Below are 22,203 nucleotides of genomic sequence, written 5' to 3' on the forward strand. Positions count from 1 at the left end.
TGCGATTGCTCTCCTCTTCCCCTCGTAGAGGATGACACCACAGAAGAGTGTTTGGCAGCGTGCCGTCTGTGCCTGTGCCCTATCGGCTGTCGGCAACGGCGAAGACGCGGGGGGAGAGAAACTGCGGCAGCGACTCGGTGGCGATGCGGGGAAAGGCGTGAGGGAGCGGAGGAGGAGAACAGTAACAAGCACGCGGAAGCACCCGGCAGCACGCACGCAACTGACCGCGGCGTCCGTGCGGCATCACGGGGCAGCCATAATTTGCACGAGCGCTCTGTTCACGTCTTCTACATCCACGACCCGGCACACGGCCAAGTTAAGCGCCGGCTGGGGTGCCGCTGATGTTGTCGTCAACGCTGCGACGGTGGTCTTTTCCTCCTCGGCAGCCTCATCACTAGCGACGCCCATATCAGCCTCCTCGTCGTCAAGGCGACCGTCTGCACGCAGTCCTTCGGTGGGCACAGCCATCGCAAACTGAAGGGCAACTGTGGACTCGATCAACTCAGGCGGCGCTCCCCACTCCGCGTCGGCGGCTTCACTACTTTCAACCACTGTCGGATGGCAGCTGGAGAGAGGTGGCGACGCAGCCTGCTGCTGCTGTAGCTGCAGAGGGAGGCTGGCCTCCCTCGCCTCCGCGGCCGCAGCGTTCTCAGCCCAGCGCGTCACTCGAGGGTCATCAATGCTCGTGAGCTGCCCATTCGCGAGTGCCGGCGCCGTACGCGCATGCACGAAGGCGCGCGGGAGCACCATGGGCAAGCCCTCACCTGTGCCTTCCGCGCTCGTCGTCAGGGCCCCGCTGGAGCGCTCCTCCTCCTTTGCCAAGGCCTCCTTGCGAGCGTGCAGCAGCCTTGCTCCACCAAGGAGCGCTTCGTGCGGGAGCACCGGGGCCACATTCTGCAGGTACTCCTCCCACAGGCGGCGGTCGCTGCCGTGGCAGTAGGTCCACGGTGTGCTGCCACTCCTCTGCAAGTCGTCTGAGATGCCCGCTGTGTCGCTGCTGCCGTACACTAGCCCATCATGGAAGACGTAGTGACCCGACACGTGCCGGCCATGCTCCCACACGCCGCGGTACTGGCCGCCGCCGCCACCGCCGCTGCCCACAAGGGTCGCCAAGTCCTGCGCCGCCGCCGGGCTCTCATCCGTGCCCGCACTGAATACAACGGATGGTGAATCTGAGTTCAAGAAAGCATTCAACACATGAGCCTCGGCATCGCCACCACCGGCGTGCGGGCGAGAGTGAGGAGACGCAGGATTCACTCGCGCGGGCGCGCCGCCACCGCCGCTGCCATCGCTACCACAGGGCGGATTGCGGAAGAAGATGACGCCGTTGCCGTGGAACTGTCCATCCCGCATACCGCCCAGGTACACGTCACCGTTCGGGAAGGTGTAGCGGCCAAGGCCGTCGAAGCGGCGGCCGTCCGCGGTGTGCTGGCCGAGGTAAGCGCACTGAATAAACTCCATTGGCGACCTGTGGTGACTGCGGACGCACCGACGGAGAAACAGAAGAAAGCAAAAAAGGGGAAGAGGGGTCGGTCGGCGAAGTGTAAGGGATGCATGGGAGGGAGGGAGAGAGGGAGGGGGGAGGGTGAGCCGGTGCAGAGGGGAGAGGAGGTCGTGGCGCTGCGCTCATCGGAGGGAGGGGGGAAAACGAATCCCTGACGCAGGTGTGCATTGGCTGTGCCCGCCGCTCATTGCTGCTTGTGAGGCACGGGACATGTGATAGCGATGCGCGCACCATTGCTTGCGTCATCGCCGTGCCTACCTGCACACACCCGTGAGCGATGCAAAGACGCGCACGCCACTCAAGAAACGCTCCATCTGCTTCCGTTGACTGCATCGGCGAGTGACAAGCGAGGGGGACAGACACAGAGAGAGAGAGAGGCAGGACAAGGGAAACAAGGAAAGACGGTGTAGCCCAATTATACATCAACGCACCATCTCAGAGATCGACATACATACACGTCGCTGTGCCGCATGCGCCCCGCCAGCGCGGGGCCTGACAGTACCCGTGCCAGAGAACAAGTGAAACGAAGAAGAAGCCACACGGCATTCCGCAAGAGCACTGTGGCAAACGAGAGCCCAGACGCGCCAGCGGCCCGCGCCTGCGTGTGTGGGTGTGCCCTCCCCCCCTTTCCGTGCTGCTGCGTATGAGCGGGTGTGCTCCACAGAGCTCACCGTGCGGCAGCGGCAGCATCACACAATGGCGCAGAGCGAAGCAGCGCATATGGAAGGGGAGAGGGGGGGCCGTCTATGGTACGCACGGGCGCCCACCTGTACCCACAAGGCACCCTTCCCCTCCCCCCTCTCTCGCACTCTATCGGCTGCCGCCCTCCCCCCCCCACTGGTCGGCGCACCACGGCGTAGGTGGGCAAGGGGAGAAGGGGAGGGAGCTGTATGAGCCCCCCTCCCCGCCGGTCTTCGTTACTCGAGACCCCCTCCCTCCCCCGCCTTCTCTGCTGAGAAGGGGAGGGGGGAGTGTCAGAGGCTCTAATGAAAGTGGCGTACAATTTGCTCTGCCAGCGACGCCGCCACCGCCCTCGCCGCCGCACTCAGCTCCCCGTTCCACGGCGACATCGCCTGCGACTCAGCGCTGCAGGCAGCAGCCGGTACCACCAGCGTCGTCAACTTATGCTTGGCGGCGTAATACTCTAAGAGTGCTGCGCGCGCGCTAGAACGTTGTTGGGATGCGAGCTGCAAGCGCGATGACTCGCCGCACGAAGGTGCAACGCTACCACCGGCGTTGCATGGACTGCTCTCCTTTGCTGTACCCCTCTCGTCCATCGACACGGAGAAGGCCGCGACGGGGGCGCCCAGGAGCCCTTCCAGCGCCAGGCCTTCCGCGATGGTGGAGGGAAACTGCTCGTCGATGAACACGATTGGGGCGCACTTCGCCGCCGCTGGATGCGCCGCTCTCGGGGTGGGATGAGCGCCGGCAGCGGCAGCAGCACCAGTGCCATCACCGTCAGCCAACGCATCCCCCACCTGGGGTGCTCTGGTCGTACTCGCGATGTCCCGCGCGAGCCTCTGGAGAAATTGTTGTTGCTGCTGTGCCAGCGGCCGGCGCAGCTGGTGCGCAACGGCATCGGGTGCGGTCACTAGCGCAGGGGTCGAAGGCTGCACAAGCCCACCAACCTCGCGAGCAACGGACTGCGCTGCCGCCGCCACAATAGCGGAGAAGACGGTCGCCTGCGCCGATGGCTGCTGCGCAGGCTGCCACTGCGGTCGAGGCGACGAGGACAAGTCTGAAGCTTCACGCAGCCCACACGCTACTACACCATCTTGAACAAGCAGAACAATATATGGGTGCGACGACTGCCACGCCGCCTTCGCATCCTGCTTGTCCTTCAAGAAGGCGCGGAGAGCAGCGATGGTTGGCTGGCGAGATGACTTCTGTATGAGCTCACCCGCGTGATACGCGTAGGCTTGACCGCCAAGGCGCGGGTAAAGCTCGCCGTACACCTGAGCCACAGACGGCGCGGCGAGATCGGCCTCCGGAGGGGCAGCGGTGGCGAAGTCTTTCACCGTGGCATGCGACTTCACGGGTGCCGAAGCCGCTTCGGCGCGAAGAAACTGAGCCGCAAACTCATCCATCAACTCGCGGATGTGATGCGTCGTACACCAGCACTCCATTGGGGGCCTGCTCAGGTGGGGTGTGTCGAGTTGGATACATCCACGCGCTTGTGCGCGGCAGTGATGGGCGCAGCGCAGATTCGGTGACAAATTCGGCGCCCCACACCGAAAAGATGCGCCGGTGTCGGTCTGGATGGGCCTCCGCGGCTGCTTAGGCGGGTACGTTTCAGTCGCCGCCGCTGGTGCCCGATGCAATGGTGCACGTGCTAGTCTTTGTGGATTGCCTGTCTCCAAGAAAAGAGGGCAAGACTGTGAAAGGCACTGGAGAGGGGGGGGCAAAAAGAGAGAGAAAGGCATGGATATGTATGCAGTGGGCAGGCGCGCAGCGTATGGGCAGCGCCGCAGCCAGCAGCAGCCGACGAGGACAGACCGCAGATGCGCCACACACACACATACACGAACGTGCGAGCGCATGGCAGATAAGAACGCGTACGACGCAGAGAAGAAAGGGAGGAAGCGAGGCACGTAAAGGACAGAAGGGCACGGGGAGGGAAGAGAAGCGAGCAGACCGAAGCACTGCTGCCGTGTGTGTCGCACAGAACCGCAAAAATGTCTGAGAGAGGAAAGTCATCTCACAACTGCAGTCCCCCGTATGTCAATCCTCCTGGCGAGCCCACGCTGCGGCACGCACGCACATGCGCATATAAGCGCATGTGCAGCGAAAGAGAGAGACGGAGAGCCGGTCCTACTCCGCTGCCCTATAGAGGAGGCATGCAGCACCTCACCCTGCCCTCCTCCTCATCCTCCAAGCGGCCGGCGCGCCCCCGTCGAATGAAGAGAGCGGGATGATGATATTCCACGGCAGAGCTGCTCACTTGCTGCATTGGCGCAGTTGCCGCGATACGCTCATCGCGTGCATCGCCTCGCAAGACTCCTCTTCCCTCTGCAGGAATGATTCTGCCCCGCCGGCATCCGTCTCGATGCATCGCTCGCACACTGGCCCTGTGTCACCGACGCGGGTGGCCCGGCATTGGGCAGAGCGAGGGGGGAGGGGGCTGCGTTGGCTTCCCCGACGCGGGGTGGGGTACGGAGCCCCCGTGAAATGGGGCACACATCACACATGTGATTGGCGACAATAAGTGAATGGGTCGGAAGGCAAAGGGAAAGAGAAAGATTACTGAAAGAGGTGCACCGGCACGCGCGCTAACGGGCACGTACAGCCGCACAGATACGCCCAGAGACATCCGCAGCGGCGCGCCTGTCCCTTAGCTTCCCAGTGTGCACAACACTGCAGGAGAGACAGGCGTCCACGCAGCCAGCCAGCACACGTCAGCAGGCACGCGCCCAGTCAGAGAGGTGCACCCATACTACGAAGCCGGCACGGCGTCTCTTGCCCGCACATGCGTGTGCACAGACCTCAACCATGGCTAGCATCTCTTGGTGCCTCTGGCTGTCTCCGCGTACATGCAAGCGCTCAAGAGGGCATGCTCCAGCGGCTGTGCGTACACACGTGTTTGCATGACGTCGGCATAGAAGACTTTAGAGAGGTCGAAGAAACAAAGCTGAAAGAAAGAGAGCGAAGAGGAAAAAGGGCGAGGGATGGCGCGTCGCGTGCGCGTGTGTTGGCAGCGGTGATGAGGCCAGTATCCTCGGCAGGAAAGGAGGAGCACGTTGGCCGAGACGCATAGGCGTGCACGCACGCGGCTAGTGGCGAGAGGCAGCGAGAAGAGAGCACCGGCAGGACTACACGCGCACACCCAAGCGTTCACGCCGCGATCACGAGATGGGGGAGAAAGAGGGGAAAGGCACCTAGAATAGACATCATAGTACGGGGGGGGCGTCAGCGCAGGGATCTATGGAGCACGCAAGTGCGTGCGCACGCGAGAGCAACGGGGAGCGTCTGTGAGGGAGCGTGGAGATGGAAAAGGGGATGCGAGCGGCTGCGACGCAGTCCACGCGGCTAGCGCCATGGCGTTGTGATCGCCCTGAAACGCGGGGGAGTCGGCAGCCACAGCAACGCACTGACGCTCGTGCTTAGAAGTCCTCCGAGAGGGAGAACTTCTTTGACGTCCCCTCCGTGCTCATGACGCCGGCCTTCTGGTACTCGCCCACCTTCTTCTCGAAGAAGTTCGTCTTGCCCTGCAGCGAGATCATCTCCATGAAGTCAAATGGCTGCGTCGCGTTGTAGTGCTTCTCCTCACCGAGCGAGATGAGCAGTCGGTCCGCCACGAACTCGATGTACTGTGCCATCAACTCCGAGTTCATGCCGATCAGCCGCACCGGCAGCGCGTCGCAGATGAACTCGCGCTCGATGTTCACCGCATCCACGATGATCTCCAGCACGCGCTCGCGGGGTAGCTTGTGCCTGATGTGCGAGTTGTACAACAGACATGCGAAGTCCGTGTGCAGGCCTTCGTCTCGCGAGATGAGCTCGTTGCTGAACGTCAGCCCCGGCATCAGGCCACGCTTCTTCAGCCAGAACAGCGCACAGAACGAGCCCGAAAAGAAGATGCCCTCCACCGCGGCAAACGCAATCAGTCGCTCCTGAAAGCTCGCGCTGCTCCCAATCCACCGTACAGCCCACTCTGCCTTCTTCTTGATGCACGGGATCGTCTGAATCGCGTGCAGCAGCCGCAACTTCTCCTCGCTGTCCGTGATGTACGTGTCCAGCAGCACCGAGTACGTCTCGGAGTGAATGTTCTCCATCATCAGCTGGAACCCATAGAACGCGCGCGCCTCCGGCACCTTTACGTCGCTCATAAAGCGCTGTGCGAGGTTCTCGACGACGATGCCGTCACTGCCGGCGAAGAAGGCGAGCACGTGCTTGATGAAGTGCCGCTCCCCGTCGTTCAGCGCCACCCAGTCCTTCATGTCGTTGCCGAGGTCGATCTCCTCCACCGTCCAGATGCAGCTCTCCTGCTCCTTGTACTTGCGCCAGATGTCATGATACTGGATCGGGAAGAGGACGTAGCGGAACGGATTCTCCTGCTGCAGCGGCTCCTCCTCGGTAGCCTCACCCGCTCGCGACACCTCGTCGCCAGCCGCGACGGGCATCAGCACCAGGTTCTCCACCGTCGACGGGCCCGACACGGCGGCCGCCTCGCCGGATGGCCGCACGGCCTTCACATCTGCCTCCTCTGTCCGTGCACGTTTCACGGGCGCATCACCCGCAGCCATCGCATTCGACTCGCCGGTCATGTCTCGATCGAGGCCGGGCACGAGGTGATCAGCAATAGGGAAAATGGATACGGTGCAAGTTGAAGAGGCACAGCTGTGTGTGTGTGTGCGTGTGTACGTCGTCCTCTCGCTCTCTATGGTGGTGATGACTTCTTCTGTGGGGTGTAGGAAGGTGGGGTGTCACGTCCGCCACTTTCACCGTGCACGTACAACCGCAACGGAATAGTCAGTGGGTCGGCTGGTGGCGTTAGTGAAAGGCAAAGTTGAAGGCGCTGCTGGCCATCGAGGTTCATCGAGCAGGAACGCACGACAGCGGGTGAAGTAAGAAGGAACGGGGGAGAGGAGTGGGCCCTTGAGAGAGCGTATAGAGAGAGAGAGCAACGATCAACCTGAGAGTCGTCCGCTTTCGGTCAGCGTGGCCTCGGCGGCAGTTCCGCGGGGATGTAATGGTGGGGCGGTGGGGCATCGCGCATACCTGTAGGAAGCGGAATGTAAAGAAGGAAGTGCGAGAGCCGCTGAGGCATCGGGAGGAGAGGATGCACGCGGCTGGATCGCTGCGAGGCCCCTGAAGAAGATATTTGGCTTTGCTTGCCCCTTCCCCAATTCTTTTCAAGAAGGGGCATTCTGTTCCCCTCCCCGTCTTGTGCAGCCGCAACGAACTCCTCCCTCATGGAGGGGGGAGGGGGGCATGTGATAGGACAACACGGAGTCGGTCCGCCGCTGTTCCTCTTTTCCCTCTGCCCGTTGTCCGTCTCCGCTGCCGCTTTTGTAAGTGCCTGCGTACGAACGCCCGGCACACACGCATACCACTGTACATGCGCCTGCCGGTGCATCCACACAGCGGCAGCCGCCATCCCACACGCACCCAGCCCAGGCGGCGTGGAAGAGCGCAGGCAAGCAAAGGCGAGAAGAGAGAGGGAAAGAGAGCGGAATGCGAAACAGCATGAAGAGGTGGGCAAAGACGCATGCATGGACCCGCACGCAGGCTGCATGTGCACATCTCCTCCTCTCTAAGCCTCTCTCTCCCCCCGCCCCGGGGATGGGTCAGACTTAGGAGCACGTCTCCCTCACCAAGACACGCACATGGGCCCTATTGTCGCGCTCGCTTCCCGGTACTGAGGCGTAAAGTGTGTTGGGAAAGGGGGAAGGAGTAAGGCGTCTCCGCTTGGCAGGGCCGCGGCGCTCATCCTTGCGCGTCGCGTGGGGGGGCAGAAGAGAGGTGTGGGTGCGAGAGCGTGGGTGGGAAAGGTCGTTGGAGCCGTGGCATGGCGAAGAGTTAGGGAGAAGGGAAAGGGATGGGCGCAAGCGAAAAAAAAAACGCAGTCAACATGCAGACACACACAGAGACACATCAGCACACATCAATAGGCACAGTGCAAAGCGGAAGAGCCTCTCGGTCCGCCTCGCACGAGATGAACAGAGGCGAGGAAGTCAAAAAGAGACACACACAAAGGCGCGCCATCACCTCGCCAGAGAGCGCTCGTGCGCGTGCGCGCACAAGCCCTCGTCCCCTCACACAACCCCGTCCCGCCCACCTGTCCTCGCCACCTCACAGGATCGCTGCAGCCTCCTCCGCGGAGGGGCGCGCGTCTCCGCCGAAGGTGTTCTCTAGCAAGTAGCCAAGGTAGAGAAAGCCGTCTGGGTTGCGGTAGCGCTCGTAGAGGTCGCCGAGAAGGGAGCTGCCAGGCACGAGTACGTCGTTCTCGCCAACGGACAAAAAGAGCGACTGGCAACTGTCCAGGGCTAAGCGGCCCCGCAGCGTCAGGATGACTTCGGCCACCGACTTGGAGCGCGGTAAGACACACTTGAGCGTACTCTTCGTAGAAGGGGAGGTGAGGGTGTAAACGGGCGAGGGCACCGTCGCACTCGCACCGGTGCGGTCGCTGGAGAAGCGCTGCCCGAGCCATGCGTAGCTGCCGGCACTGCCTGCGGAGCCAGCGGCCGACCTTGACTCGCCTTGCGGAAGGGATGGCGGCGGCGAGAGTCGCAGGTGGCTCTCTGCCGGCTCCACAATAACTGGAACAGTGCCAGCGCCGTATAGGGTGCGCATTTTCTTGGACAGCAGGCAGCGGCACTCGAACGAGTGCATATACTGGTAATGCGTGCGCGGCGGCGGCGGCGGCGCAGGCATGCCAATGACTTGGGACGAGGTGGTAAGTGGCGATGACGAGGGAGGCGTGAGGAGCGGCGGCGTCAACGTTGGCGAAGGGCTCGGCAATGCATGACAGTCTCGCTCGCACGATACCGCGACGCTGGTGGAGGTGTGCGCATGCCCTGGAGGGCACACAGCGGCGTGAGAAGGCGGGACTGGCCCCGAGACGGCGGATTGGCAACGCGTTCTCATTCCAGTCTGCTCTTGCGTCGCTCCTCGCAGAGAGGGTCGATGCTGGCTGCCTGTAGTGGCGCCGACAGAGAGTGAAGGTAAGGACGAGATAGTGCTGGGGCTCTTGCCGGAGGATGTCGTTCTCTCGTCCTTTGTCTGTCGAAGAGCTGCTGGGGAGGGGGTAGAGGAGGCTGCCTTGCTCCCGCTCTGGTGGTGGTGGTCGCCCTCCCCCCCATCATCGCCACACTCGCACGGTGACATGTACGGTGCAGATGAGAAGGACGAGGAGGACGGCAGTGGCGACGATGAATGTGGTGGCGCGGCAGCGCCCAACGAAGCATGCCCGTCGCCTACGCGTGGCATCTTCGTACAGCAGTCACAGAGTCGAAGGCAGCTTGCAAGATGAGAGCACTCAGCGGCGCTAAGACAGAGAGATAGAGAGAGAAAAAAAGGAGGGCCGGGAAGCGCGGCCTGTTTTTTTTTCTTCCATCTATGCAGAGGAAGGGAAGAGAGACAGAGAAAGGGCCTCTCGCTTTAGCAGTGAGCAGGTAAGCGCCCCCCCTCCAGGGCGTCGCACGCAGTGAAGCAGCCCTCACGACAGAAGAGAGAGAGGAGACGAGTGAACGGGCTGTAGCCCAAGCGATGGCCATGCCCAAGAAAGCAGTGTGTGTGCGTGGTGGGGGGGAGAAGGGGACTCTTTGCAGACGAATGACGGCAAATGCGAGCGACAACCGAAGAAAGGAGTCGGGTCAGCCAAAGCACGACGAGCGAGGCGCGCTCGAGCAGGGGCTTTCAATAGAGGCGCACGAATAAGAGTGCGAGCATTGGGGGGAGACGAGAGAGGCAGAGGGGGGAGGCAGCACACAAGCGGGAGATGAAGATGTGACGCACATCGGCTGTCCTTTCGTCAAACGGTCTCTCCTGCGCGGGAGGCTACCAAGCTGCTCGCGTGCGTTGGCAAGGAAGTGCGTTTACCTCCAGCGGTAATTTAGGCGCTGGACAGCGGCCTCGGGGAACATGGGCGGCGAGACAGCGAAGTGCAGGCAGGAGGGAGGGAGTAGGCGAAGCTAAGCGGGGCTGAGAAGCAAAGTCAGGTGAGCAAGCGCACCCCGCACTCACGCATCCTCGGCCTAAAGGCGATTGACTGTGGGGAAGGAAAATACGACGGCGCGCCGCTTTCGCCACTAATGCGTGTGTGTGTGTGTGCGGCGTTGTGTCAGCCGAGGACAACTTTCTTTTTATCCCCTCCCCCTTCCCCTTTCTCTGCCTCTCTCCCACCCACACCGACACTTCGAGTACCCTTTATCCTCGTCTGATAGCATATCTTTGACGCGCGCAAGCTAACAGGTACGGTCACCGCGTTTCCTCGCTTTTTTTTTTCGGAGCAAGCACACGCACACGCACACACAGACACACACAGACGCTAGTTTAAACCCAAGCGAAGAGAGCAGAACGTGAAAGGGCGGCTGCATCGCACACGCTTTCTTGCGCAAAGAGGTCGGATCAGAGGCAGAGGAGAGAGGGGAGCGCGCGCTGAAGAGAAAGAGACACGACATCTGGTAGCTGCTGCATCGATGTACGGCCGCACTCGTCTCTGTCGAACTATGTCGAGGAACAAAAGAAGGGGAGGGGGGGCATGGGGAAGGCATCAGCTCGGAGAACTCCGGACCGGGAGTAGGGGGAGCAGAAGAAAGCAGATGGTGTGCGCGTTTGGGCCTCCGCGTGACTGGGCGCCTCTCTCTCCTCATCTCTCTGTGTCGGCCTCTCGCCTCCACTCTGAGCACGTATACATGCGCAGCAAAGTCCCCCGCCACCCGGTCTATACTCGTCGTCTTTCGGCAGCAGACGCATCGGCACCCCAGCCACCGTGGCCCCTCTCCACTTTCGGCCATTGCCGACGATCCGCCGCTTCGACGACCATCACAGCTCAGCTGTTCCATCTGGACGGACTCGGCTGCTAGGGTTGCCCACCGTACAGCGGCGTCCAGTCGCGCGAGCGTTGGGGGGAAGGGGTGTGCTCCTCGTCCATCAGGAGCCCTGCTGAAGCCGCTGCTGCCTCGCCGCTGTCGTCGTCGCTGATGTCCTCTTCGTTGAGGGCGAGAGAGTCGATGCATAACCGCTTCATTTCGTACAAAAGACCTTTGGCCTTCTCCAAAGCGGCGGCAGACTGCCTCACGCGCGCCTCGACCTCCCCCATGGCAGCCGCGACACCCTCCGCACGAGACACCGCTGTCTCCCACGCCTCCTCCTCTGCCCTGTGCGCCGCCTCCTTCGCTTGTAGCTCCAGCTCGAGCAGTGCAGTATGGAACCGCTGCAGCTGATGCTCGTCGGCAGCGCCGCCACACAGCGCCGTCACCTGATGCTGTCGCGCCAGACGGCGCGGCGTCAGCGGTGCCGTGATGGTTGAGATACGCGGGGTGGCCACAGAAGTGCTGGTGTTCATCGTGCACGTCAGTGGGCGGATCGAGACGCTTCTTAGCCCCTCCTGCTCCGAGTATGCAAGCGGCTCCGCAAGTGGTGCAGAGGCAGAGACGCCGCCCCTGTTGGGCTCACAGCTTGGCCCTTGCGCAGGCGCGGGCCTGCACGAGTCGATGGTGGGGGTGGCAACGCTTGCCATTGCATCTGCCCTAAGCAACAGGGCGAGGGTCGGAGAGGTAGTCACGGCCTGCCAGGAGGCGCGAGGCGATGGCGAAAGCACTCCCGCCTCACGCGACACCAACGTCGCACCACCGAAACTCTGCTGAGAGTAGCTGACCGCTGCGCCGTTGCTCTTCACCTCGGCTGAAGCGCCCACTGGGGACGAGGCCGCAGACGGACGCGCTGGGGAAGGCGAAGAGGAAGTGCAGGACTGCGGGTGCTCAGCCCCACAGTCGCACGTGTGTTTAACAGCCGTCGTCTGCGCCTGCAGACGTAAACACGCAGCCGACTCCGCAGTTAGCGACGACGCGCCTAGAGACAATGGCGGGTACGTGGACGAGAATGTGCTCACGTAACGCCGCGTCAGCACAGGGGAAAGAGCCATTGACGCCCCGCGAGGCGCCGCCTCGGCAGCCGCAGCGAGCGAGTCAACTGTCACGATGCTCCTTTCTGTGTCGTTGCGCTCCATAAAAGATGCGAAAGCGCTGCTCGATGGTGGGCCTGAGGCACAGCCGGATGTGCAGCGCAGGCTCTCGTTGTCATGCGACCCGACCTGAATGTGCTGGGACATGCCATCGACGGTGCCGGTACTCTCTCCCATGTGGCAGCAGCCGCTCTCCTTCGTCTGCGAGTGCAGCGCGGCCGCCAGGGCCTCGGCGTGCAGCTCTGACTCCTCCAGTGCCAACTCAAGCTCCTCCACTCTCCGCATGGCGGCGCGTTCGGCGGCGCGCGCCACTACCAGCATTCCGACGGCCTCCTCCATATCCTCAGTGGCTTTTTTGTAGTCGCGCTCAAGCACGGACTGTTCCCGAAGAAGCCCAGCGTAGTTTTGTTGATGGCGCTGCTGAAATGCCGCGAGCCGAACGGTTCGCCGATCCAGCCGAAGCTGTAGCTGCTGCTTTTCTGAGCGTAGAGCGCGCGTGTGCTGCTCCAGATGATGGACGTAAGCTTCCAGGTCGCGCGTATAGGTGATGTCAAGCGCGGCATCCATGGCGCCATCTGCTGCGGAGTTCGCAAAGGCATCTCTGCCTTGTATCCCCGACACTGCGGACTCCTCTGGGACTGATTCTAAGAGATGATGAGCGCGTGTGTTGCTGCTCGTCGCAGCACGGCAGGGTCGTTCCTCGGCGACGTGCTCCCCGCGGGACGCCCCCACAGCTCTCTTGCACACCATATCTGTGCTATCGATGAGATGTGACGGGTGCAGAAGGGGCCCTGGGGGCGATCCGCGGCAGCGAAGATCCTGTAAATCCTTTGCCAATACCGCTGCTCTTGCCTCCGCAAGGCGCAGCTGCGCTTGCAGGAGTCGCTGCTCCTCGCACACTTGTCGCACCCACACCTCCGCATCTTGCTGAACGGCAGCACGCAGCCCGTCCCGCCAGACCTCCTGTGCCTGCAGCTGCAGAATACGCGCAATACCGCAAGAGGTACTCACAGTAGATGACGGAGGCAAAGAAGAGAGTGCTACAGTGGTTGACTGTGGTGCATGAACGGTCCTGCACCGCTGTTCATCTCGCGGGGAGGCCGATGCAGCGCTCGCGGCAACTGCAGCGGAGATGACGATGCGGCCGCCGTCTACCTCGCCCTGCTGCATTCGGGTGGGGAGCAGTATCGAGGATTTCGCTGCTACAAGGGGCCCGTCTCCTTCCTCCAGAGCATGGTCGGACTTGGGCATCGCCTTCCCTTCTTCGCCCTCTCGTGTCTGTCGCCCTTTCTGTTTCGCAGTTACAGTAGACGCTGGCGTGATGGGCAGTGATGGGGCGCCAGATGCACGTACCTCCTTCCACGGAGAAGAAGTGTTAGCGCTTTGGGCGGCCTCAGCCCGCTGGGCCACGAAGTGTCCCCGCACTGGCGCAGCCTGAGGCACTTGCCGCGTGCAGAGAGTGGAGGACGACGAGGACGACAACAGCGCCACTCGCGTATCGGCGTCGCTGCCGTCACAGAGATGCTGCGGCGGGGTTGCCAATGGTGGATAGAGCGAAGAAGAGTGAGAACCGGTGATGGAGGTGGTTGGTGGGGACGAATCGGCCAGCTGCAGCGGCGCCGCTGCTGCTAGAGATGGGGAAGTGGGCGAAGGCATCCTAGGCCCGCACAGATCTGTTCGATCTGGCTCTCCATCACCGCGCCCCGCCGTCTCTGCCGCGCTCGCGTAGTGTCGCCTCACTCCTGCCGCAGATGTCATCGTAGAGCCTTGCGTCGGCGCTGTCACCGTCCCTTGCGCAAGAGAAGGCGCGGATGTTGAGCACTGCCCAGCCGGCACGGCGTTCCATGACAGCTCTTCTGTGCTTGCACCGTCATTGGTCAGTGTATGCGCCTCATCGACCGCGCCAGATGAGTCCCCAGAGCACTCTAGCAGTACTGTTAAAGGACCCGCGAGACTGCAGCCTTCGAGTTGCCCTTCTAATGCGGGTGCATGCGCGCTGTTTGCCCTGAGCCGGGGCATGGCAGCACTGCGCGTGAATGGGGCCGTGGAGGAAGTAGCGGAAGAAGATGGGTGGCGCGCAGATGCATTATGCGCCAACGCGCTCAGCGGGGCGTTGGGATTCCCAATCGAATTGTCCAGGCTGACTGGAGCCTGGCTCTGCCGACGCAGCTGCGGGGCGCTCGCAGAAGCACGGTGTATACCATCACTTCCCTGCAGCGCACGCAACCCCCCCGCCTCCTCACTGTGCGTGCTCCTCCCCCCTCATAGCTCATGCTGCAGCCACTCCCGGAAGTGTCTTGACCAGAATGCTCGTTGAAATGTCAATGGCCGAACGCGGAGAAGGAGGAGGAGGCGCTAGTCACTGCTCCTGCGCGGACGCGTGCGCGCGTGCCGGTGAGGAGAAAGACAGATGTGAGCGGAGGAATTCGCGAGTATATTCGTATCAACGAGCACACGCGCAGGCGCACCCCCCCCCTTGGCGGTCATGAAGAAACGCGCCGCCATCATGAGGGGGGAGGGGGGCGTGAATTGAGAAGCCGCACCAACAGCGCGCCAGGGAAAGGGATGAAATCGGAGAGAAGACCGCGGGAGGAGGCGCGCCGGCCTCCGCCTCCTCCTCCTCCCCACCACCAGTAAAGGCTCAGGCAGTCGCAGAGAAGGGAGAAAGGAGGATGACAGGCCCCTACCCCGCGTTCGCCCCACCACCACCCACCTACCTCCGACAGCCACCCCTCTTCCCATCACGCAGGCAAAGTTCGCCAATATATGTGTGTACATGTGGGAATACATACTGAGTTCGGTGCCTCTTTCGTCTTGGCGCTCAGGTGAGTCTGTGCCTGCGGGTGTGCGAAAAGATCTCAACGGGGGAGCCCTTGGGCTCACGCCGGGGGGAGGGGGATGGGAGCGACGCGATGGTACATGTGTCACACTCAGACACCGCGGGTGCGCAACAGGGCAGCTACAAGCGTCGCAGTTTGGACGGCCTTTTCCTCACCGGGAAAGAGAGAGACAGAAAAAAAGTCGCGAACGGCCGAACTGAGATTCAAACACACACACACACACACACACGGAGGCATCTGCGCCTCTATCACCGGAGCAGAGAATTAAAAAAAAAGAGACACTCAATGGCCGTTCGAACGCCGGTGAACGAGGCGCGAAAGTGCGGCAACTCCCAACCCGCCCCACTCCAACACCGCCAACATCACCTATCCCGAAAGCAGGCTGACGGAAACCTTTAGCGCACTCTCAGCTGCTTCCATTCGCGTTTCCGTCCCCCAATGGCGTGCGCGTTCGCCCTTGTATCACCCGCAGCTCCGAAATCTTATGCAGCAGGGCGCGTGCATTGCTGGCGGATGTCTCACCACCGCGCAAGTGCGCACTAAGTTCTTCCATCAGCCGGCTGATGTGTAGATTTAGCATCGCTAAGGCTTCGTTGTAGCTCACGCTCGTGGCGTCTCGCTCCTCCATAAGGGCCTCTTTCTCCCGCTTGAGCTGTTCCAGCTGCTCCCGCAGTACCACGGAAGTGTGGATCCGGGTGCTCTCCGACACTGGAGGAGAGCGACCGCCGCTGCCGCCGCCACTACCCTCAGGGTTAGGCTGGACGAGACCGTCCCCATCACTACCGCCAACACGTGAGCTGCTCTCTATGGCACGTTCAGCCCCTGAAGGACCGCCTAATGCGCGGTCGGTCCCTCTTTCCTGGCCCAGCAATGAAACGAGGCGCTGCTTCTCCTCCATTGCCACATCATATCGAGCCTGAAGCGCATGCAGATCCTCCTGATACTCGTCGCGGGCACGCAACGCCGCCAACTCTGCAGCCCTCGCACCCTCCAACAACTTCACAAACTCTTCGAGCCTCTCGAGCGTGTCTGTGCACTCCCTCGAGGCGCACTCCAGCTCCCGCTCTACGCCGGCCAAGCGCTCACCATATGAGTCGGCCAGAAGACCCGTGAATCTCTTTGCGAGCAGAAGCGCCTCCTCTGCCATCACCCGCCGGAGACGCTCCCGTTGCATTTCCTCTGAGGTCGTCAACCACATGACACTCTCACCAGTCCCTTCCAAGGTGCCTTTCGTCTCAAACGCGCCTCCGTCCTCGCCCTTCCCCACCCCGTCCACGCCCCCTCCCTTCTCCGCCTCGCCACGTGCCTCCCTCGCCTGCGCCTCCTCGACCACCTCCCCTCGACCGCGCCACACCGCAGCCTCTTCTTCCAGATCACTCAGCCGAATATGAAGCCGCGCGATCTCCCTCTCTCGCTTGGCGGCTACCGCTAGCGCAGCATCAGCCCCGCGTTTGGGTCCCTGGCGCAGCCCGTAAAGCTCCATCGTCAAGGGGTAGTCGTACTCGTGCAGACGGCGGTCTATTTCGCTCCCGGTCACGTCAGCGTCGTGCTGCACCTTTACAGTGGCCTGCAGCCCCCCAGCCGAAAAGCGCACCAACTCCACATCCTTGCGGGTGACATGGCACGCGTGGCTCACGTCCACCACAAACGCCTCGCGAAGCGCCTCGGGGTGCTCCTGCAGCACAACGCCCCAGTCGTCTCCTGAGAGACGCACAGAGTGCACTGTCACCACCGCCTCCCCATGGCCGCTTTTCTTTCGCCGCTCGTCATAAAAGCTTAGCTCGGCAATTTTCTCTAGCAACCTTTCGCCCTCAGCGACTCTGCCCCCAGGCAGCACATCCTCCTCACTAAGCTGCAAGACTAACCCAGCGCACTCCGACTCCAGCGCCTCACGCCTCACCTGCGCATTGGCCAGCTGCCTTCTCAGGACATGCACGCAGGCAGAAGCTTCAGCGACTTCACCCTCCAGAGAAGCCAAGCATTCACTCTTTTCTGCCTCCTCGACAACAAGTCGTCTTACCACCTCCTCGAGCCGCAGAGCTTCCGACTCCCTCTCCGAGCACTGCGCCTCCGCGTCCCGCAGCTGCGCCTGCACGTCGGCTAGGTGGCCTCTCAGGTCCTTAATTTCAGACATGCTCTCTGCACACTGCGCCTCCGCGTCCCGCAGCTGCGCCTGCACGTCAGCCACCTCGGCATCCCTGTCCCTACGCTGGGCCTCCGCATCCCGCAGCTGCGCCTGCACGTCGGCTAGGTGGCCTCTCAGGTCCTTAATTTCAGACATGCTCTCTGCACACTGCGCCTCCGCGTCCCGCAGCTGCGCCTGCAGAGCAGCCACCTCGGCATCCCTGTCCCTACGCTGGGCCTCCGCGTCCCGCAGCTGCGCCTGCACGTCAGCCACCTCGGCATCCCTGTCCCTACGCTGGGCCTCCGCATCCCGCAGCTGCGCCTGCACGTCGGCTAGGTGGCCTCTCAGGTCCTTAATTTCAGACATGCTCTCTGCACACTGCGCCTCCGCGTCCCGCAGCTGCGCCTGCACGTCAGCCACCTCGGCATCCCTGTCCCTACGCTGGGCCTCCGCATCCCGCAGCTGCGCCTGCACGTCGGCTAGGTGGCCTCTCAGGTCCTTAATTTCAGACATGCTCTCTGCACACTGCGCCTCCGCGTCCCGCAGCTGCGCCTGCACGGCAGCCACCTCGGCATCCCTGTCCCTACGCTGGGCCTCCGCGTCCCGCAGCTGCGCCTGCACGTCGGCTAGGTGGCCTCTCAGGTCCTTAATTTCAGACATGCTCTCTGCACACTGCGCCTCCGCGTCCCGCAGCTGCGCCTGCACGTCGGCTAGGTGGCCTCTCAGGTCCTTAATTTCAGACATGCTCTCTGCACACTGCGCCTCCGCGTCCCGCAGCTGCGCCTGCAGAGCAGCCACCTCGGCATCCCTGTCCCTACGCTGGGCCTCCGCATCCCGCAGCTGCGCCTGCACGTCGGCTAGGTGGCCTCTCAGGTCCTTAATTTCAGACATGCTCTCTGCACACTGCGCCTCCGCGTCCCGCAGCTGCGCCTGCAGAGCAGCCACCTCGGCATCCCTGTCCCTACGCTGGGCCTCCGCGTCCCGCAGCTGCGCCTGCACGTCAGCCACCTCGGCATCCCTGTCTGCGCACTGCGCCTCCGCCTTCTCGAGGCGCGCGTCCACGTCGGCTAGGTGGTCTCTCAGGTCCTTAATTTCAGACATGCTCTCTGCACACTGCGCCTCCGCGTCCCGCAGCTGCGCCTGCAGAGCAGCCACCTCGGCATCCCTGTCCCTACGCTGGGCCTCCGCGTCCCGCAGCTGCGCCTGCACGTCAGCCACCTCGGCATCCCTGTCTGCGCACTGCGCCTGAAGCTCTGCCAGCTCCCCCTGGAGGGCCTCACGTCCCACCTGTGCCACCGCCAAAAGCGTACGCAACTTCTCAATGGTTCTGGTCGCTTCAATGACGTCTTCTCGCACCGACGCACTCCCCTCAACTGCCACTGTGGGCTCCTCGGAAGCCCTCCCCCACACCTTCTTTAGGCGCGAAGAAGCAGTGCCCTTCTCAGAGCGCTCTGCATCCACGTCCCGCAGCTGCGCCTGCAGAGCAGCCACCTCGGCATCCCTGTCTGCGCACTGCGCCTCCGCCTTCTCGAGGCGCGCGTCCACGTCGGCTAAGTGGCCTCTCAGGTCCTTAATTTCAGACATGCTCTCTGCACACTGCGCCTCCGCGTCCCGCAGCTGCGCCTGCACGTCGGCTAGGTGGCCTCTCAGGTCCTTAATTTCAGACATGCTCTCTGCACACTGCGCCTCCGCGTCCCGCAGCTGCGCCTGCACGTCAGCCACCTCGGCATCCCTGTCCCTACGCTGGGCCTCCGCGTCCCGCAGCTGCGCCTGCACGTCGGCTAGGTGGTCTCTCAGGTCCTTAATTTCAGACATGCTCTCTGCGCACTGCGCCTCCGCGTCCCGCAGCTGCGCCTGCAGAGCAGCCACCTCGGCATCCCTGTCCCTACGCTGGGCCTCCGCATCCCGCAGCTGCGCCTGCACGTCGGCTAGGTGGTCTCTCAGGTCCTTAATTTCAGACATGCTCTCTGCGCACTGCGCCTCCGCGTCCCACAGCTGCGCCTGCAGAGCAGCCACCTCGGCATCCCTGTCCCTACGCTGGGCCTCCGCGTCCCGCAGCTGCGCCTGCACGTCGGCTAGGTGGCCTCTCAGGTCCTTAATTTCAGACATGCTCTCTGCACACTGCGCCTCCGCGTCCCGCAGCTGCGCCTGCACGTCAGCCACCTCGGCATCCCTGTCCCTACGCTGGGCCTCCGCGTCCCGCAGCTGCGCCTGCACGTCGGCTAGGTGGTCTCTCAGGTCCTTAATTTCAGACATGCTCTCTGCACACTGCGCCTCCGCGTCCCGCAGCTGCGCCTGCAGAGCAGCCACCTCGGCATCCCTGTCCCTACGCTGGGCCTCCGCATCCCGCAGCTGCGCCTGCACGTCGGCTAGGTGGCCTCTCAGGTCCTTAATTTCAGACATGCTCTCTGCGCACTGCGCCTCCGCGTCCCGCAGCTGCGCCTGCACGTCAGCCACCTCGGCATCCCTGTCCCTACGCTGGGCCTCCGCATCCCGCAGCTGCGCCTGCACGTCGGCTAGGTGGTCTCTCAGGTCCTTAATTTCAGACATGCTCTCTGCACACTGCGCCTCCGCGTCCCGCAGCTGCGCCTGCACGTCAGCCACCTCGGCATCCCTGTCCCTACGCTGGGCCTCCGCATCCCGCAGCTGCGCCTGCACGTCGGCTAGGTGGTCTCTCAGGTCCTTAATTTCAGACATGCTCTCTGCACACTGCGCCTCCGCGTCCCGCAGCTGCGCCTGCACGTCAGCCACCTCGGCATCCCTGTCTGCGCACTGCGCCTCCGCCTTCTCGAGGCGCGCGTCCACGTCGGCTAGGTGGTCTCTCAGGTCCTTAATTTCAGACATGCTCTCTGCACACTGCGCCTCCGCGTCCCGCAGCTGCGCCTGCAGAGCAGCCACCTCGGCATCCCTGTCCCTACGCTGGGCCTCCGCATCCCGCAGCTGCGCCTGCACGTCGGCTAGGTGGTCTCTCAGGTCCTTAATTTCAGACATGCTCTCTGCACACTGCGCCTCCGCGTCCCGCAGCTGCGCCTGCACGTCAGCCACCTCGGCATCCCTGTCTGCGCACTGCGCCTCCGCCTTCTCGAGGCGCGCGTCCACGTCGGCTAGGTGGTCTCTCAGGTCCTTAATTTCAGACATGCTCTCTGCGCACTGCGCCTCCGCGTCCCGCAGCTGCGCCTGCAGAGCAGCCACCTCGGCATCCCTGTCCCTACGCTGGGCCTCCGCGTCCCGCAGCTGCGCCTGCACGTCGGCTAGGTGGCCTCTCAGGTCCTTAATTTCAGACATGCTCTCTGCACACTGCGCCTCCGCGTCCCGCAGCTGCGCCTGCAGAGCAGCCACCTCGGCATCCCTGTCCCTACGCTGGGCCTCCGCGTCCCGCAGCTGCGCCTGCACGTCGGCTAGGTGGCCTCTCAGGTCCTTAATTTCAGACATGCTCTCTGCACACTGCGCCTCCGCGTCCCGCAGCTGCGCCTGCACGTCAGCCACCTCGGCATCCCTGTCCCTACGCTGGGCCTCCGCGTCCCGCAGCTGCGCCTGCACGTCGGCTAGGTGGTCTCTCAGGTCCTTAATTTCAGACATGCTCTCTGCACACTGCGCCTCCGCGTCCCGCAGCTGCGCCTGCAGAGCAGCCACCTCGGCATCCCTGTCTGCACACTGCGCCTCCACGTCCCGCAGCTCGCCCTGGAGATGATTGATGCGATGTTGTAGTATGGATTCGAAGTGAGGAAACTCGGTAGACGTCTGCGCCGGCGTTGGCGCGGAGCTGCCGGCTGCTTCTCTCAGACGTTGGAGTTGGGCCTGTAATTCTGCACATTCCGCTTCTACAGCTTCTCGCCCGACCTGTGTCATGGCGACGTGCTTCTTCAGCGCGTTAATGCTCTTCGAGGCTGCGGCTGCTTCTTTTTCTACGGCAGCACAGTGCTCTCGAGTGGCCGCGGCGTCTTGTTCTGCATTGCACAGGAGCTCTTGGAGACGAAGAAATTCGGTGTCATCGCGGGCATGTTGCTGCGCCGCGTGCTGGGAGGACCTCGTGGTCTGCCGAAGGCCTCGGCTTATGTCGAGAAGCCGCGCGATCTCCCTCTCTCGCTTGGCGGCTACCGCTAGCGCAGCATCAGCCCCGCGTTTGGGTCCCTGGCGCAGCCCGTAAAGCTCCATCGTCAAGGGGTAGTCGTACTCGTGCAGACGGCGGTCTATTTCGCTCCCGGTCACGTCAGCGTCGTGCTGCACCTTTACAGTGGCCTGCAGCCCCCCAGCCGAAAAGCGCACCAACTCCACATCCTTGCGGGTGACATGGCACGCGTGGCTCACGTCCACCACAAACGCCTCGCGAAGCGCCTCGGGGTGCTCCTGCAGCACAACGCCCCAGTCGTCTCCTGAGAGACGCACAGAGTGCACTGTCACCACCGCCTCCCCATGGCCGCTTTTCTTTCGCCGCTCGTCATAAAAGCTTAGCTCGGCAATTTTCTCGTTGGCTTGTTGCAACTGCTCATGCAGGCGCAGGAGGTCATCTGGATGAGGGTGTGATGCATGTGAAGTATTGCGCTGAAGCCGCTCTGGCGGCCTCTGCGCAAAGCGGTTTCGTAGCTTGGCGAGGGCCGTTTCGCTCTCTGCAAGCTGCTGTGTCAGGAGGTCCTCGCCGGACATCGGATCGGTGCAATGGCGACGCATATATTCGCACTCGGAGAACGTGGCTCTGCGGATGCGTTCATCAAGGCTAGCCTGCGTAACGTTGCGAGGATGAGCCACGCTGAAGTCGACGCGACGTCCGTCCTCTGCAAAATGCACCATGGTAACGGCAGCGGCTACGACGTGACACACCGCTGCTGCGTCGGCTGCTGCAGCCCGGTGAAGCTCAGCAGGATGTCGTTGCCGTACTTCGGCCCAGCCGGGGCCAGAGAAGCTCTTGTGATGTTTAGTCGTCTCAAAGCCGTCAGAAGGGTCTGTGGGCTGCGACAGCGGCGGCGGCATCCATCGCTCATTCTTAGCGCTTAGCCGCTCCAGCTCCGCCTTCAGCTGAGCAATGCGATGTTCAGCCGCCTTGGAACCTTTAGGGCCCTTCACCGGGGTCACGGTCGGCGAAGTAAAAGAACCGCTGCAACGCCGCGAC

At 62.8% G+C, this 22,203-nt stretch overlaps 4 protein-coding genes across 4 annotated transcripts; all 4 read right to left on the reverse strand.

Moving 5' to 3' along the window:
- Window positions 1–243: 243 nt before the first annotated feature.
- Window positions 244–1,461, reverse strand: LSCM1_02967 (uncharacterized protein; the record flags this gene model as incomplete). The annotated part of the gene is made up of 1 exon (XM_067320524.1): window positions 244–1,461. One exon carries the CDS (start codon window positions 1,459–1,461, stop codon window positions 244–246), a length of 1,218 nt encoding a protein of 405 aa, XP_067178836.1.
- Window positions 1,462–2,487: 1,026 nt separating this feature from the next.
- Window positions 2,488–3,630, reverse strand: LSCM1_02968 (uncharacterized protein; the record flags this gene model as incomplete). Its single annotated transcript, XM_067320525.1, has 1 exon — window positions 2,488–3,630. One exon carries the CDS (start codon window positions 3,628–3,630, stop codon window positions 2,488–2,490), a length of 1,143 nt encoding a protein of 380 aa, XP_067178837.1.
- A 1,974-nt stretch (window positions 3,631–5,604) lies between these two features.
- On the reverse strand, window positions 5,605–6,768 carry LSCM1_02969 (uncharacterized protein; the record flags this gene model as incomplete). Its single annotated transcript, XM_067320526.1, has 1 exon — window positions 5,605–6,768. One exon carries the CDS (start codon window positions 6,766–6,768, stop codon window positions 5,605–5,607), a length of 1,164 nt encoding a protein of 387 aa, XP_067178838.1.
- A 1,528-nt stretch (window positions 6,769–8,296) lies between these two features.
- LSCM1_02970 (uncharacterized protein) lies at window positions 8,297–9,433 on the reverse strand (the record flags this gene model as incomplete). Its single annotated transcript, XM_067320527.1, has 1 exon — window positions 8,297–9,433. The coding sequence occupies one exon, from the start codon at window positions 9,431–9,433 to the stop codon at window positions 8,297–8,299; it is 1,137 nt and encodes a 378-aa protein (XP_067178839.1).
- Between the last annotated feature and the right edge of the window lie 12,770 nt (window positions 9,434–22,203).

This window comes from Leishmania martiniquensis, chromosome 22, assembly GCF_017916325.1.
Source record: "Leishmania martiniquensis isolate LSCM1 chromosome 22, whole genome shotgun sequence".
NCBI lineage: Eukaryota > Euglenozoa > Kinetoplastea > Trypanosomatida > Trypanosomatidae > Leishmania > Leishmania martiniquensis.